General features: G+C 43.8%; 1 protein-coding gene and 1 long non-coding RNA gene across 2 annotated transcripts; both read left to right on the top strand.

Annotated features, from left to right (window-relative positions):
- Positions 1 to 5,623: 5,623 nt before the first annotated feature.
- LOC109766286 (uncharacterized) lies at positions 5,624 to 7,259 on the top strand. Its single transcript, XM_020325053.4, has 5 exons — positions 5,624 to 5,906; positions 6,021 to 6,078; positions 6,163 to 6,572; positions 6,679 to 6,868; positions 6,953 to 7,259. The coding sequence occupies exons 2-5, from the start codon at positions 6,070 to 6,072 to the stop codon at positions 6,986 to 6,988; spliced, it is 645 nt and encodes a 214-aa protein (XP_020180642.1). The 5' UTR covers positions 5,624 to 5,906; positions 6,021 to 6,069; the 3' UTR covers positions 6,989 to 7,259.
- A 322-nt stretch (positions 7,260 to 7,581) lies between these two features.
- Positions 7,582 to 11,062, top strand: LOC109766300 (uncharacterized). Its single transcript, XR_012183141.1, has 2 exons — positions 7,582 to 10,395; positions 10,841 to 11,062. It is a non-coding gene; the product is annotated as an uncharacterized lncRNA (long non-coding RNA).
- The last annotated feature ends 7,740 nt before the right edge of the window (positions 11,063 to 18,802 follow it).

Genomic DNA, 18,802 nt, shown 5'->3' with positions numbered 1-18,802 from the left:
TAGATCTGATCATAAACTCAAAGTTCATCTGATCCCAACAAACACACCGCAAAAAGAGTTACATCATATGGATCTCCAAGAGACCATTGTATTGAGAATTCAGCGAGAGAGAGGAAGCCATCTAGCTACTAACTACGGACCTGAAGGTCTATAAAGAACTACTCACACATCATCGGAGAGGCACCAATGGAAGTGGTGAACCCCTCCGTGATGGTGTCTAGATTGGATCTGGTGGTTCTGGACTCTGCGGTGGCTGGAATTGATTTTTGTCGACTCCCCTAGGGTTTCTGGAATATTGTGGTATTTATAGCAAGAGGCGGTCCGGGGGGCACCCGAAGTGGGCACAACCCACCAGGGCGCGCCTGGGCCTCCTGGCGCGCCTGGTGGGTTGTGCTCCCCTCGGAGCACCCCCCAGGCGCAGCCTTGGCCCATTGGGTGTCTTCTGGTCCATAAAAAATCTCCGTAAAGTTTCATTGCATTTGGACTCTGTTTGGTATTGATTTCCTACGATGTAAAAAACATGTTGAAACAGCAACTGGCACTTGGCACCATGTCAATAGGTTAGTACCAAAAAATGATATAAAATGACTATAAAATTATTATAAAACATCCAAGATTGATAATATAACAACATGGAACAATAAAAAATTATAGATACGTTGGAGACGTATCAGGAGGTAATAAAGAGTTCGTCGTAAAGAGTTTACGTCGATGCAAGCTTTGACACCGATCTAGATGAATCTGAGTCTCAATCTGGATACGTATTGAAAGTGGGAGCAATTAGCTAGAGTAGCTCTATGTAGAGCATTGTAGACATAGAAATTTGCAAAATATATACGTATCTGAATATGGCAGACCCGTTGACTAAACCTCTCTCACAAGCAAAACATGATCACACCTGAGAACTCATTGGGTGTTAATCACATGGCGATGTGAACTAGATTATTGACTCTAGTAAACTCTTTGGGTTTTAGTCACATGGCGATGTGAACTATGGGTGTTAATCACATGGCGATGTGAACTAGATTATTGACTCTAGCGCAAGTGGGAGATTGATGGAAATATGCCCTAGAGGCAATAATAAAGTTGTTACTATTATATTTCCTTATCCATGATAAAAGGTTTATTATTCATGCTAGAGTTGTATTGACCGGAAACTTAAATACATGTGTGAATACGTAAACAAATCACGTGTCCCTAGTGAGCCTCTACTAGACTAGCTCGTTGATCAAAGTGATGGTTAAGGTTTACTAACCATAGACATGTGTTGTCACTTCATAACAAGGTCACATTATTAGGAGAATGATGTGATGGACAAGACCCAATCGTTAGCATAGCATATGATCGTTCAGTTTATTGCTACAACTTTCTTAATGTCAAATACATGTTTCTTCGACCATGAGATCATGCAACTCCCGGACTCCAAAGGAATACCTTGTGTGCTATCAAACATCATGACATAACTGGGTGATTATAAAGATGCTCTACAGGTATCTCCAAAGGTGTCTGTTGAGTTGGCATGGATCGAGATTGGGATTTTCACTCCATGTATCGGAGAGGTATCTCTGGGTCCTCTCGGTAATACAACATCACAAGAAGCTTGCAAGCAAAGTGACTAAGGAGTTAGTTCCGAGATGATGTATTATGGAACGAGTAAAGAGACTTGCCAGTAACGAGATTGAACTAGGTATAAAGATACCGATGATCGAATCTCGGACAAGTAACATACCGACAGACAAAGGGAATTACATATGTTGTCATAAAGGTTCAACCGATAAAAGATCTTCATGGAATATGTAGGAATCAATATGGGCATCCGGGTCCCGCTATTGGTTATTGACCGGAGAGGTGTCTCGGTCATGACTACATAACTCCCGAACCCGCAGGGTCGCACGCTCAGGGGCGGATCTAGTGTACAAGCAATGGGGGCAGCTGCCCCCACTAAATTTTCAGTGTCTTTGTAATATGCCAGGCTAAATACTGATTTGCCCCCATTTAACAAAGAAATTTTCACCATTTAACACATCTTTGCCCCCTCCAAAATTCGATCTTGGGTTCGCCCCTGCACACACTTAACGTTCGTTCGTTGACGCTAGAGTAGTATTGGGATATTTGATGAGTGGTAACCAAATGTTGTTCGGAGTCCCGGATGAGATCTCAGACATCACGAGGAGTCTCGGAATGGTTGAGAGGTAAAGATTTATATATGGTAAGTCATATTTTGGGTTCCGAAAAAGATGCAGTTTTTTCGGTATTGTACCAGAAAGCTTCCAGAAGGTTCCGAAGGATTCAGGAGGGGTCCGGAAGTCCACAAGTGGGTCCACCACGACCCAAGGGCTAGCATGGGTGATATGTCTCCAACGTATCTATAATTTGTGCCGGTTCCATGTTGTTATATTATCATTGTTGGATGTTTTACAATCATTTTATAGCAATTTTATATCATTTTTTGGGACTAACCTATTGACATATTGCCCAGTGCCAGTTGCTGTTTTTTGCTTGTTTTTTACTTCGCAGAATATCATTACCAAATGGGGTCCAAACGCAGAGAAACTTTTTAGAGAATTTTTCTGGACCAGTAGACACCTGTTGGGCCAAAGAAATACCAGAGGGGGGCTTCGAGGGGAGCACAACCCACCTGGACGCGCCTGGGGGCCCAGGCATGCCCTGGTGGGTTGTGCCCACCTCGGCCGCCTCCCGCACAGCCTCTTTGCTCTATAAATACCCCGAAAATCCAAAAACCCTAGGGGAGACGACGAAACACAATTCCAGCCGCCGAAGTTCCAGAACCACCAGATCCAATCTAGACACCATCACGGAGGGGTTCATCATCCTCATTGGTGCCTCTCCGATGATGCGTGAGTAGTTCATTGTAGACCTACGGGTCCGTAGGCAGTAGCTAGATGGCTTCCTCTCTCTTTTTTGATTCTCAATACAATGGTCTCTTGGAGATCTATTTGATGTAACTTTTTTTACGGTGTGTTTGTTGGGATCCGATGAAGTTTGAGTTTATGGTCAGATCTATTTTATCCATGAAAGTTATTTGAATTTTGATCTCTTATATGCATGATTACTTATTATAGCCTCGTATTTCTTCTTCGAATATTTGGTTTAGTCAGGCCAACTAGATCGATTTTTCTTGCCATGGGAAGAGGTGCCTCGTGATGGGTTCGGTCGTGCGGTGTTGTTTCCCAGTGAAAGAAGGGGCAGCAAGACACGTATTGATCGTTGCTATTAAGGATAACAAGATGGGGTCTATTCCTACATGAATAGATCTTGTCTACATCATGTCATCGTTCTTATTGCATTACTCAATTTCTCCATGAACTTAATCACTAGCTGCATGCTGGATAGCGGTCGATGCGTGGACTAATAGTAGTAGATATAGGCAGGAGTCGGTCTACTAATCTTGGACGTGATGCATATATATTGATCATTGCCTGGATATCGTCATAGTTATTTGAAGTTCTATCAATTGCCCAACAGTAATTTGCTTACCCGTTGTATGCTATTTTTTTGAGAGAAGCCACTTGTGAAATCTACGGGCCTCGGGTCTATTCTTTATCATATTTGCTTTATGATCTATTATTTGCCACTTTTATTTTTAGATCTATTATTCCAAAAACCCAAAAATACCTTGCTGCAATTTTTTGTTATTTATTTTATTTTGTTTTACCACTAGATCTATTTATCCAAAATAATACAAACCAATCTATCTTTTACCCGAGAGGGATTGACAACCCCTCTTACGCGCCGGGTTGCAAGTATTTGTTCTTGTGTGCAGTTACCGTTTACATAGTGTTGCGTGGTTCTCCTACTGGTTCGATAACCTTGGTCTCATAACTGAGGGAAATACCTACTGTAGCTGTGCTACATCATCCCTTCCTCTTTGGGGAAATACTGACGTGGACACGAGCCATCAATGGGCCGCGGGGAGGCGCCCTAGCCTTACTGGGCTAGGCGTACCAAGTCCTCAAAAGCCCATGTGGCTAGGGAAGGCAAAAAAGGAAGGAGTCCTAGTAGGAATAGGATTGAACTTGGAATCCAAGTCCTCTCCCCCTTAACTGCGCCCTAGGCTTGGAGGGGCTGTTTCCCACACCCCTTCACCTATATATAGAGGGGAGGGGGCACCCCAAGAGTACACACCAAGCCCTTGGCGCCCCTTTCTTTCCCATTACTCCGTAGTTCCACCGCCTCGTCCCGGCGACGCTTAGCGAATCGCTGTCGGTGCTCCACCACCACCATCACCACCATGCATCCTGTTGGTTGTGATCCCATCTACTTCTCCTCTCCCGCTTGCTGGATCAAGAAGGAGACGTCATCGAGCCGCACGTGTGCTAAACTCAGAGGTGTCGTCCGTTCGACACTAGATTGGTTGGATCGTGATCAGATCGCGAAGAGTACGACTATATCAACCACGTGATAAACGCTTCCGCTTAGCGATCTACAAGGGTTGCTCTCCCCAGTCGTACCTATGCATCTCTATGAATAGATCTTGCGTGTGCGTAGAATTTTTTTTGTTTTTCATACAACGTTCCCCAACACACTCTTCATCTTTGAAGGTCGCGCATCAAGTCATGAGGCGCATAGCCTTACTAAACCCGTTTTCGGTCTGGACCAGGGCGCCATCTGTGGCTTTAAAACCCTCCAGATTTGCATTGTATCCCTATGAGCATTTTAGATCAATAAAGCAGTGTGTTTAGATGTAAAAATATATATTTTAAATGCATATATTTCAAAACTTAAATTTACTTAAGAAAATTCAAACTACAAATGTGAAAAAAAATGTGAACATACTGTAATTTTTTTTGTTAGCGTAGTTTTAGGACAATGAAAAAATGTTTCCGAGTTTCAAAAAAAAGTATGATTTTTAAATGTGTATACAATATAGAAAATATCTGCGTAAAGTAAATAATATTTCATACCATGAAAAAAAATGCATGTGACATTTCATGTCAATATTCCCGCATTTTAAAAAAATGTTATACACAATGTCAATAAAATGTCCGCGTAGGTTAAAAAATGTTTGTTTCATTAAAAAAAGTATGTGACAATTGAAAGAAATCATCACATGTTTCAAAAAATGTTCGTGACATTTTGAAAAATGATCATGTAATGTAAAAAATGTTTGCATAGTTTAAAGAAATGTGCATCTCCATAAAAAAATGCACAACTTGTATTTGAAAAATATTACCATGTAATAAAAAAGTGTTAAAAATATGTATTTGCAAAATGCCAAACATGTATCAGATTTTTTTTTATGTGTGCTATGAAATTGTAAAGTGTGTACTTAGGAAATGTAGGCACGAGTTGAAAAAAATAAAAATGATAAAAACCGAAAAACAGCAAAAAAAACTGAATAAACGAAGAAAACCATGGAAGAAAGAAAATAAAACCAGACTATAACGAAATAAAGGAAAAAATAAATGAGAAAACAAAGAAAGCCAGAGCATAATAAATAAAAACAGACCGGTGAAACACTAAATAAAATAAAACAGAAAAAACCTCCAAGAAAACCGAAGCAGATCAACGTACAGCGCGTAGCGAGCTAAGCGCGCAAATGGGCCGGCTGCTTGTTGTCGCCCCTACGGGCGAGTTATAACGCGGGGAAAACCTGTCCCCCATCCGATTTCCCTCACACCTCTCTTCTTCTCATAAAAAAAGACCCCTAAGGCCCCGATCCTGCCGCTATCCCCTTCGCAGTCGACAATCGTCGCTACAGGCCGGTTAGGGTTTGGGGCGCCGCCTGTCCAAACTGTGTCGGCGGCGTCCATCACCCTTCCTCAGATCCATCGTTGACCTAGTTCCTCCTCAGGTCTGTCGTTGCCGACATCCCTCCCCAGCCGTCGCCGACCGTACCCTCCTTCAGGGCGCCGCCGGTCCTGCTACTCGTCCAGGCCGTGAAGGTGAGGCCCGGCTTGTTCTCTCTCAAGTTTGTCCAGATGATATAAGTCACATCCTATTCGACAATTGCGATTTCTGTTACCTGCTCCTCATCCAACCTGCTCTCTCACTTGCAGCTCCGCCCCTCCCGCGTCCCCGTCTGGATCCGCGCTGCACCACCCCGAGATGGCACCAGTGAGTTGCCACGCGGGTTCCCGATTTAGTTAGCTATTCTGCTGCTCATCTTTCTAGCTAAATTTCCTTTACTATCACGTACAGCTGCAAGCACGGCTCCACGATCAGATCAAAGATAGCATGGTTTTGATCAACATCAAGCCACCCAAAAAAGCATCAGTAGGAAAAAATAAAAATGATAAAGGGATTTTTGTTATGGGTACTATTATTGTTCTACAACCCTACTTTATGTATGTTGTGGCGGATCCTGCTTCTTTTCATGGAGAAGGTCAATTGAAGCTCCTGATTGACTGTCTTGAGGGAACAAAGCTGGAACTTACTAGACCGCAGATACATTTGACTGAAGGTATTGCTGGGATCCGCTGTCCCAACCCTGGTGGGTACAACACACAACTCATGAGGGCAGTTCCTTTATGTCGAAGTGTCATTGCAAAGCGCCAGCGCGTCCATCTCTTCAGTCCGGAACAGATGCTGCTCACTTCTGGTACAGTAATGTAAGTCACGAAGTTACTACTTTGGATTTTTTTTTATCTGTTAATGTGACTGTCAGGTATCTTATTCATTTCAGTGCTAATCAATATCTGTTTTCCTTTTGACCAGGGGAGTCAGTGGCCCGACTTTCCAGCATAATTGCTCTACGCTCGAATCGTCGTCGCTTGGGGCACCCGTTGTTAATGACAATGGTCATCTGGTTGGGATATGTAACGATTTCAGAAATGATTACCTTGAGGCTATAAGCACTCATGCAATTGCGTCTGAAATTGAGATGGCCCAAGGAAGGGAATACATAGTAATATATTTCTACTCTTGAATATTTTTTTTAATGAAATAAATGCCAGGATTGTTAATAACTTTTATGTACCTCAATGTGCAGGGCATTGGCCAGATGTTGGATCATTTGCAAAGCTAGAACAGGCTAAAGTTATCAAGTATCGCCAAGAGAAGATAGAAATAGAAGTCCTAGTGATTGTGTGTGGGAACAACTTTCAGCTTCAAAGCGTCCATTTTTGGTTATGTTTAGTTAGAATTGTGGCTGTTACTAATGGTTTGAGTTGTCTAAAACATTTCATACTGTTGAATGGTGCCTTTGTTTTTAGTTCTATTGAATGATAACTTGTATGCTATATTCTTGGGGTGTAAGTTGCTTTTATGTTACATTAATGAGGTTTGAGTCGCTTTTATGTTATTTGTTTTTTTTTAAAAAGATGGCGTCTCTTGGAAAGAGGCTTGGTTTAGTTTTGATGCGGAATTCAAATTGTGAGAGAACAGATGTGCTATTACTCAATACGAACTTCAAAACAGACACCAAATTGTTACATGCAGCTTTTAGTTGAAAGTCGCGAAACATGAACTTATGCTGGCTTTGTTGAAGCAAAGGAATCAAGATACTGCCGGCAATTGAAGATAAGGTATCATGGACCTTTTCAGGAGTTGAAAGACTTTTATTTTGCTTATTGGACTGGTAATCCATGAAGGACTATACTTTATTTATAGGTATCCTTGCTCCTACATTTCTCCTTTTCTTTGGTTAGATTTCTTAATCTAAGAAATTGTCATATATTGTGCTTAGGTACTGTTTTATCAGCCATATGTATGTTGAAGTAATGTTTATGCACTATTTCATACCCCTTTTCTTCAGATGAGAAGCCCACCACATCTGATCATTCATGCATCTTTATCAGGGCATTTCCACTGGGCTTCCTGAGACTGAGAGGTTGCAATTGCCACTTATACGAACACTAGCAGAACTGGAGAAACTATCCAATACAAGCACCTGATTTGCTGTTGAATATGATTGTGTACCTGCGTACCAGTGTTCACGGGGTCATACCCACTTGTGAGACAAAGTATTCTTCTCTGATCAATGGGACAACAGGATAATAGGAAGACACAGCTCAGGTTTATTTACTGCTGCTTATCTGTTTTTCATGACTTCATCAACCCGTAAAAGATTCTTCTACACTTGAAGCCATATTAAATAAGCCACATTCAATATAAACTTCTTGATAATCATGAATATAGAAATGGAACTTTATCTCGAGTTGAGAATTGGAGATTGATATGAAGTATGAAGGTTTATCGCATGGTAATAGTCAGTCACAGCTAGTAATTTTTGTTATGATTGTGTTCTTTTGTTGTAGTAAATTTATAAATTTATTAGGGAAGTTGGTGAACTGCCAGAGAAACAATACATACAGCATTCATGATGTCCAATAGTAATGCGTGGTGCATCTCTTGCACAGACATTTTAACATACAGCATTGGAGTCGTATAGATTATGGTGCATTTGTTGACTCCTGATCTCATTGTCATCGGACGAGTGCATCATGGAGTAACATGTTCAGTTCTTTGGTAGCTGTGCTTTGCTGAGTTCCTTTGTTTTCTTGAGATCCACGTACATGATGAATTCCTTTGTTTTGTTTGTCAACTTGGAAATTCTGCTGACTGAAACTTTCCACGGTAAGTGCCCCGTCTGTTTTGAGAATGTGAACAGGAACTTTGTGAATGATAACCTGCAAACCTAAATGGGAAGCATTCTGCAGCTCTTATGTGAAGGTTGGATATTAGTTAAGTTTTGAATTTCTGTCCACATCTTGTCTCAAACCTGCAGCTACATCTTGCCCCATGCCTGCAAGAATGCAGATCGGGAGGCCAGTTTTGTGGTCTCGTTTTATTTGAACCATATAACGATGCATTTGTAGGTACGGCCGCAAACAAGAGAGTAACCGTCGATGGCTGACACAGGAGTGTAGGAGACATCAAGACTAGCTGAGATCAGCCGTGGTTCTTCAGAGGAAGTGGCCCTTGTCTGAGCTGCATAGTTCTTGAGATGAAGAGCAACAAAGCTTTTGTGAGTTAGTGTACTCTTATAAGAGTAATCCCTTTTTTGATTAAAATTATATAGGAGTTATGAGATGCAATGATGCACGCTGGACATGTTATTCCTCTTTGACAACATGAACGAAAGGGCAGTCCTACCTTTCAGGCTTGTTCGGTTAGTGCCAAGGTTTAAAATATCATATATAGGGTTTGTATTGGTTTGGCTTGAACATACTGGATGTCGGATATCGGGTGATATGTAGATATTTCAGAGGAAATATATCTGGAATTTTTTCAACATTCTTGTTCAAAAATGTCTTTAGAGTAAAAACAAAATGTATCTGTGGATCATGCAGCAGGGTCTTTAAGTCTATGTATCTTCATTTATATGGTATTTGCTTGCATTTCAACTATTAGCCCATCATGCAGCAGGGCACTAAGTTTATACTATATATCTTCATTTATATGGTATTTGTTTACATTCCAACTATTAGCCCATCATGCAGCAGGGGCGCTAAGTTTATACTCCCTCCGTTCCTAAATATTTGTCTTTTTAGAGATTTCAAATGAACTACCACATACGGATGTATATAGACATACTTTAGAGTGTAGATTCACTCATTTGCTCCGTATGTAGTCACTTGTTGAAATCTCTAGAAAGACAAATATTTAGGAACGGAGGGAGTACTATATATCTTCATTTATATGGTATTTGCTTACATTCCAACTATTAGCCCATCCATTAAAATTTTGGCTGCATCATTATTGATGGAAATTGGCAACCGGGGGAAGTTACTGCTGGCCTCAAATCCCACAGACCTGAGTACATAGGCACTCTTGCAACTGGAAGAGTTCCAGTTATTGCCATCTAAACAAAGTATATGCTGTAAGATGCCTGGGGAAAATGAGGGATGGAAGTGGAAAAGCATGACTATGCTCCTCCTGTTCGATGAGTCGGGAGTTCATCTTTTACAGCTTTGACCTGAATTGTTCCAATGAACATGTGTTATCAGGGTATGTAGACTCATAAAGTGTAATGTTTTCTTTGCTGGCACTCAAAAGTATTCTGATATTTCAAGTCACAACAGTATAATTTTTTGTTTGCAAAATATAGAATAAATCAGTTAGCTGTAGGCTGCATTATTTTCTTGAGGAGAGAACTCCTATTCCATTGTGGGCCCTCTATTTGCTAAATGTCACAAATCCCTCTCAATAGCCTACCAAGGTGAACTCAGTTTGTTTTTGGTTTGTAGTGCATGTTATTACAGTTGTTCTACAGCTTTTGGTATATACTGTTTTCATTAATTCATGAACTGCTATGATGGTTACCAATCCTGTCATGTGCTGATGAAGTTGTGTTACAATTCATATTCAGCAGTTTTAATGGACAATATCATGCTGAAGTGCCATCGACTATTGTATCCTCTCTATGTGATTTATCATTGCAAGATGGGATATCAAAGTATTTATCATGCTGCTTCTTTCATGGCTGGTGTGGTAAGTTGATTTCCTTGACCTGTTGACATTTGTTCTGATTTCTCTTTTCTTTTCCTGATAGTTTTAAGCTAAATTATACTAGATGGCAGTCAATTTGTTGTATCCAGGTTTCTGAAGAACAATAACAGTTATATCTGCTAGTAGTCTTCGTTCTGAAAAAAGGGTGTTATATTTATTTATTGAGGGAGTATTTATTTTCCCATGCCCTGCTTGAAAAGGGGACAAAGAACAGTACACCTTAGGCCCTGTACAAATATTTGGCCTATGCTCGCTGACTGTAGGTTCTGTACAAGTGCTTGGTTTGTGTGATAGCGGAGCTTCTCTAAATATTTATGCTGTCCAAATGAACCATTTGCCTTATTTGATGCTGACTGATATCAATAGCTATGTGATACCCTGTCTTATGGTGTTATGCTCAGCGAATTTTTATTCTAATTTTGTACAGATGACGACAGAGATAAGCCATTCAAAGTTCTTTGCTGGTAACAAGGCAGTTTGCGGTTTGCTTGGTCAGAAACATGGTTCTGGATGCTGATTGACGTAGTTGGTGCTTCAGTCCTATGAGTAACCACTTTCATTGTACCTGATTTTGATTGATTACCTTGTCTGATGAATAGTTGTTCAGTTCACATGACCAGACATTGTGAAACATTACTTGATTGATTTATATCTTGCTGCTTGGTGCATGGTGGGAGGTGTCAAGCATGCTTGGTGCTGTTAACCTGTGCAAGAACTCAGAGAGAGGGGTTGAGGGAGTTTAGGGCCTGTTTGGTTCTAGGGGAACCAATCCCCTATAGTGGAACTAGACCACCTGGTGATTGGGTTTGGATAGTAGAAGGTCAGCCTGGCTCCGCGTGGCGTGCCCCTACTGTCACCCAATCCCCATCCAAACCAGATCTCCCCTCTCTGGATTCTCGTTGAATGCTCTTCCTGACTGATGGGGCCTGTCCGTTCTGCTGAGTTGGCAAAAAATGCCACGCGTGCATGTTAGACTTAGTCCTCGCTCCTGAGCATTAGGGGCTGTTTGGTTTGTGCCCTAACTTGCCCAACCAAAATTTTGGCATGACCAAAGTGAGGGCATGACCAAAAATTTGGCAAGTTGTTATTGTTTGGATTGTAGCCATTGCACCTCCCAAAAATTTGGCAAGTTCTCCATTTGGTTTGGCAATTTGGATTGATTGATGCTTGGTTTGATTTTAATTTACTTGTAATGTTGAGGCAATAAAAAATAAATATAAAACATTATATTTTTAATATGAAATTAGCAATTCTCAAGAAAAGAACGAAATTCGCATGTAAGAGTAAATATATACGGGCGTCCCATATATAGAAAAAAACATGTACAACTTTTGAACTAGACCAAGCTCACGGCTGCCTTTACGGAAACTGAAACCATTAGTTTTGCTTAGAAGACAACCGGTAGCAGTAAAAGGTCGACGAGAGGGAGTAATCGATTCAAACAATCACTTCCTAATTTCGCGTCAAAAGAAAATACGCGGACGTATCGTTCATTTCCGCATCTGATTAATCCGTTGACTACTCGTTTAACTAACACGGTACGGGATCCACGTACTAAGCGGGTGAGAGGTGTGCTCGCCAATTTTTTGGCGACCGATTTCGGCACCCTCCGCGCGCCCATGCGTTGGCAAAAATAACATGGAGTCGTTCCGGGCGTTGTGGGCGAGCCAATATTTCGGTGACAGTCCAAACAGCTTTCAATTCTCATGGGCGAACCAATTTTTTGGTAGGGTCGGCGTTGGTGGCAATCCAAATAGCCCCTACATCAAACAGTTCGCCGACGCCATGCCCCCGGCGTTGAATCCTCCCTCGCGTAGGTCGAGCTTGAGCCCCGCAGGTGCAGGGTCGGCCTACTTGTGGGCGTAGAACAGCCAATGGTCATTGGTCAACCGCCGAGGCGTCCTCGGGGCGGTGACCGTCAAAGCATCCAATATCGTGTAATCTTCTCGAACGATCACTCGTTTGTGGGGGAGTATGTCTCAAAAATAAATGTACCGGGGGGAGTGCTTCGCTGAAGCGAATACCTCCGCATTGTAGCTATTGGGCTGGCGTGTTAGCGAACGTTTAAAAGAAAGAAAGAAGAAAAATGGGCAAAACCAGGATTCAAACCCGGGTCTCCTGGGTGAGCTGCATCTCTGCTAGCAACTAGGCCAGCTTCAGCTTCAAGTAAACTAGAGGGTGACGCATGCTTTGCCGCGCCATCCTTCACCTGAGCTTAGTTGGCTTTCAATTAAAGTAACACAGAGATCAACATACCAGCGTCACCCGTTCAACTCGGAGTGAACTCAAGCGCAACAAACATCTGCGATTCACCCCCTTACAGGTAGGCCCACCAGCAACCCCCAAAGCCTAAATACACCAGTAAGCATTCCTAGGGAACTTAGAATCTTAGAAATAGAAGCTTCATCTGCAAACTATAGCATGGAACTTTATAGAAAATGAACAGTCCCTTCTCCCTTCTCATGCAATGGAACACCAAATCAAAAGCAATGGCAAACATATAGACAAAATATGGACCACAACAGGTAAAATCACTAATCGAAGTGCACTTTGTAGCATTTGCATACCGAAATATTCAAGCAATATGATTAACCATGTAGCACTTTATATCATCACATGATTCCTTACCGTAGCAGAATTTCAACTTGGCAACTTTAGACAGTAAGCAAAACACTCCTGCTAGATGTGATTCAAGAGATGCAAGTCCATCATGAGAAATACATTGACTTAAAATGTCTAAGATACATACCCTTCTTCTGAAAACTTTGGAAGGCACACACACGCAAGGAATTGAACATCACATTAGAATTGCGGAGACCAAATTTTGACGACATGATTTTTTCACAATGCATAAAGTCATTAACCTTCTATTCTATGTATATCAAAAGAAATGCCTTATAACAAATTAGCCCTAGATAAATAATCAGACAATAGTTCTCATAATTATGAGTCTCAAACATATTATCTCCCATTTAGTTCACAATATATGCATCCAAGGTTGAACACCAAGATCACATAACAAATATTTTTTTCCAGTGTAAGCAGCTAACATAAGTAGAGAATAGTACCCGCAAAAAAGAAGTAGAAACACATACATCAGTATGGAATTTAGTTCGGAATCAAGTTCTACACAACTAACATGAATCATGTATGACTATTACCAAACATACATGTGGAAAACAAAATTCCTTGGCGTACTAAATGATGGTGGACATAGGAGATTGAATCTAACAGACAATTGAAACTGTATAGGCATGAAGGAGGTTGCACACCTATAGCATAATAATGCCCACATCTCATCATTTATTCTATATGTTTTTCATTCGTTCTAGTAGTTAGGCAAAAGATAAAATAAGACAAATAGATTATGTAATGATTTTAACCTAATATTCAGTCATAAAAAATGCACCATGCAACATTTTTTTGATCTCAACAGTCATAGAAATCCCAAATTAGGATATCACAAGGATGCACATTCACAATAAGAAAACATGGTTGACATTCTCTCCCTCCCCCTTGTTACAGTATATGTGGATTGCACTAACCCTTTCCATTAGTTCGGACTTTTGGTTGCGTTGGCTAGTGCATGAAGCTTAACATGTTATCAGAGCTAAGGTCTTGAGTTCGAGTCCTGGCTTTCGCAATTTATTAAAAATTGCTGGTAACCCCCCGTTGTGTCCATGTATAGGCCTCTTGAGTCATACGTGAGTTTCGCGCGCCATCACTCCCTTCCGATTGCACGTGTTGACTTGTCTTCCCCGTCACACATGAGAGGGAGTGTTACAGTATATGTGGATCAGTTCGGACTTTTGGTTGCGTTAGCTAGTGCATGAAGCTTAACACCCCTATCTAATACAAACAATCAAAATACTGGTCGATTGGCATGGTCATGAAGGGAGCATGGAGTATAGATCAATGTACATATAAAAGAAGGTTCCCTCCTGGGGTTACGCTACCGACAAGGACCGGTGCAGACCATGAGTCAGATTCATGGCGGAAGCGCCGAACTCATGGTGAGTTCGTGACTCCGTGGCAACAGGGCGGCATGGAAATAATATGCTATAGAGAAGAAAATAGCTCCAAAAAGATATATGTGCAGTATTCAACATGGCTTAATCACTATTCTTGTACAACACAACTCTTCCTTTAAATACTATATCATCCAAACTTCGTATATTAAGAGGATTTGCACGAACAACTGAAACACACAAATGCAATGTCATAACCAAAACTTTGGTCACAGACAGAAGTTAAATCCATTCCTAGTATAGTCACTTACTAATGTGATATGCAATCTTGATTCAACTGTCCATGTGTGCACTGAACCAGTGAACAAAAATAAGTCAAATATCTAAGTTGTTCAAGGCTCTAACTCTAATCATTGGGCAAAATGTTCCGAATCTAAATAAACAGAGATCTAATCTGACAGCTATAATAACTAATTGAGTTGTACTTCCAATATCTCAGAAATGTTGAGGCTGATGACCTTCTCAACAGATGGTGCCAGTTGCTTAATTTGTGGGTTATGCAGTAAAAAATAACTTCAACCACCTAAACATGAAAACTAAACAATGCGCTACAAATAAGATTAGCTCTCAGAAATATATAGTTGTACAACTCTTTCTGTAGATATTACTCTCTCCGTCCCAAACAGATTGCAAAACGATCTTATATTATGGGGCATAGGGAGTACCTTTTAATCTTTGTAGCCTAAGGGCAACTGTACGAACAGTTAAAGAACACGTCTGTAGTGTCACAAATCGAAAGTAAATTCATTTGAAGACTGCATCAACTATGCTAATTTATCCTCATAGTGCCACCAATTGAAGAAAATTTTGTCCGGCCTATATATTCCAGTGGAATTGTTCAAGTTGGGAACGGAGGAAAGAAGTGCAGCGACCGCGATCTGTGGAGCCGAGGGACGGTGTGTCTTGGTAGAGTTGAAGTACGGAGGCCACCAGTATGGTGGTCCATGTGAGAAAGGAGTCACCGGTGGTGGGGAGTCGCGCCGTGCTGCTGGATGCTGCGGGTCAAACCCACCTCTCGGAGCGCCTCCATGTGCTGGCCGAGAGCTACCACCGCGGGGGGTTGCCGCAAGATTCAGGACAGCGACGGGAGGCAGCGCCGTGGAGGAGCCGCACCCCTGTACACCGCCACCAAGCAGTAGGGACGTGCTCCTGGAGGCAGTGCCAGGGAGGAGCCGCACCACGGTGCGCCATGCCCGCCGCCAAGCAGCTGGGTGTGCGCACGCAGAGAGGTTTCGGGATTTGGGGGGAAGACGACGACAGCGGAGACCATGGGCCAACAGGAGGGCCAACTGGAGAGATAGGCTGGGTTGACTTTGGAAGCGGGGGCAACGACCAACTAATGTTGAGGGCCCACATGGCAGCGAGACACACTAGCGGGCCAGCGACTTACTGGTGGGGTCCGAGCGATAACCACAACCCAAACCCGCGAGGAGGCTTCATCTTTTGGGAGCTTAGAGTTTTAAGGTATTTCTAGGGCGCGATCTAGTTGAGAGTAATAGAGCCGGTATTGCTTTGTTTTTCCTTTTTTCTTCTTTTCGTTGTGTCTTACTTTTTCACCAGATTTCTTCGCTTCTTTCTTTTTTTCACTATTTTTTTTCTTTTCATTGTTTTTCTTCTATTTTATTTGGTTTTCTCCCTTTTTATTTTCATTTTCTTTTATCTTTTCCTTTTTCTTCTTTGGTTTATTTGTTTTATATTCTTGTTTTTCTTTTGTTTTTTTAGAACAAAGGCTCAAGAAGAGCACAGCTTTGAATTAACAAAGCCCTCAACCGGTCAGGAGTACAAGAACATGGCCACCACACAACATCGGCCAAACGATACAAGGGAGGCTGGAAGAACAGTTAACAACACTACATCTACAACCAGCAAACCGAAGATCACAAATGAAGAACTGCTAGTTGAGGAGAAGCCCGCTACAAAAAGGCACCTAAGACCACCAGTGGAAGCGTCTAAACGTTTTCTGCAGAGCTATGTGTCCTTGTTGAACCTGCAACACTATTCCACGGCGGAGCTGGTGAAAGGGAAGATGGTAGCAGATGAGGATGGTGTGGCTCAGCCATTGTTGCATGCAAAAATTCCAAAGCCACCACCTTCTAAATGGCAGCCTCCTCCTACAAGATGGACCAAGCTGAACGTTGATGGGTCTCTGTCTACGGCCGATGGTACTGCAGGCGCCGGCATGATATTGCGTAACCAGGACGGCGCCATCATCTTCTCGGCTTTTTTTAGAAAAGGAGGATGATCCCCGGCCTCTGCATCTGGGAGATGCATACGGCCACTTTATTAATTATTCTCGAGGACCTTAAGTATTACAAACAATATACCTGAATCCACCATCTTGGCAACATATGCCGCTACTCTTATCCATATGATGAAGGGATGCTGGCTGGGCCATTACCCAAACCACTCACCTAAACCTAACATCAAAAGCCGGAAGCCCCAGCCGAGCCACATACCGGGTCTGGAGCACAATCCGGACAGACGCACTCTTGTGTCGTCGCCGCCATCTTCCACAGGTCCTTCTTCAGATTATATTGAGTCTTCTACCTTGTGAAGGCCACTTCTGCCATCGACGTCACCATGACGCCAGACAGCTACCTCCTCCTGCGCGAGTCCATCTCCGCGCATCGGACGCCGAGCCTCCACAGCTCCATGCCGCCGATCTCCGCCGCCATCAATGAGTGAGATGAAGTACCGCTCCACCACGGCAAGTACAAGGTGAGGAAGGGCGAGGTCGCCGTCGGAGACACGGCCGGAAGATAAGCACCGCAGTCACGAGACATGCCCGGAGCTGCAACGCGGTAGATCAGACGGGCCGCCACCAGGATCCAGACAAGCTCGCCATGCACGCCCAGCATCCCCATGCCCAAGTCGGCGCCTTCAAGAAGGTGACGACGCTGTGGCGCCGCCGCCGCTTAACCACCGGGGCTAGGGTTTTCACCCGGGCGCAGGGGAAGGGGGGAGGCAGGGGAGGTTTAGCCTCGGCGCCGCCACCAAGGAGGGAATGGCGTCCGGGACGCCATCGACGCCGTGACCGCCACCGGCGGCCAAGGGTTTCCCCCGGCCAAGCACCCTGCCGCCACCTCCGAACCAGCCACAACGTCAGCAGGCGCGTGCACGCCGGAGATCCAGGCCGGCCGGAGGTCATGCATCACGAGCGGACCAGATCGCCTCCGATCTGACGAGGGGAGCCCGGGGCCTCCCCGCGCCATGACCAGCGCCCACCGGGACCTCGCTGCCCACGCAGCCGAGGGGATCCGGCCTACCTCACTGACGAGCACTCCCCGCCGCCGGAGGAGCGCCGTCCGCACCAGCGAGGCCGCCGCCTCAGATCCGCCGCGAAGAACGCTGCGCCGCCACCGGCCCGCGCGCTCCAGTGACGTGCCGCCCCGGCCAGCAGGCCGCGCCGCCCCGCACACTAGCGCGCGCCACCCGACGCGCCGGCCGCCGAGCTCCGCCGCCGCGCCCGAAGAAGCAGCCCCCCGCGGCCCCTGTTCCAGGCGAGGAAATGAGATCCCGCCGCCGCCGGCACCGCGCGGGCTTTGCCCGGCGGCGGCGGGAGGAGAGGAAGGAGGTGGGGGCTGGGTTCGGCGGCGGCTAGGGTTGGGCGCCCGGGTCGCCCGCGGGGGGGGGGGCACGGGGCTCTCGTCTTCTCGGCTTGCCGCTCTCTTTTTTCCTGCCATGGCGTCATGCATGCTGAGCTTGCTGGCTGCATGGAAGGATTGGCTTTGGCGCTTCAGTGGATGGGATTTCCAGTCATCCTGTAGTGTGATAGCAAGATGGCAGTCAAGATGATCCCATCAACAGAACATAATAGATCCATATACGCCATGGTAATTTCTGAGATCAAGTTTCTTTTGGGTCAAAGAGAGTGTGTAGTTACTCATATTCCTAGAGAGCAAAATAATGTAAGTCATGTTCTAGCAAACTTTGGTAGATCGGAGAACCGCACGGTTGTTTGGTGCTACCTCTTGAGCACTGCGTTGGTTTTCCCTTGAAGAGGAAAGGGTGATGCAGTAAAGTAGCATAAGTATTTTCCTCAGTTTTTGAGAACCAAGGTATCAATCCAGTAGGAGGCTACGCTCGAGTCCCACGCACCGACACAAACAAATAAGGAACTCGTGATATGTCTCCGTCGTATCTACTTTTCCAAACACTTTTGCCCTTGTTTTGGACTCTAACTTGCATGATTTGAATGGAACTAACCCGGACCGACGTTGTTTTCAGCAGAATTGCCATGGTGTTATTTATGTGCAGAAACAAAAGTTCCCGGAATGACCTGAAACTCCACGGAACTTATTTTTGAAAAATAATAAAAATACTGGAAGAAGAATCCACGTCAAGCGGGCCTCCACCTGTCC

This window comes from Aegilops tauschii, chromosome 5 (assembly GCF_002575655.3).
Source record: "Aegilops tauschii subsp. strangulata cultivar AL8/78 chromosome 5, Aet v6.0, whole genome shotgun sequence".
Classification (NCBI taxonomy): Eukaryota; Viridiplantae; Streptophyta; class Magnoliopsida; order Poales; family Poaceae; genus Aegilops; species Aegilops tauschii.
Note: the sequence above shows the minus strand (reverse complement) of the source record. Positions and strands in the feature narration are given on the sequence as shown.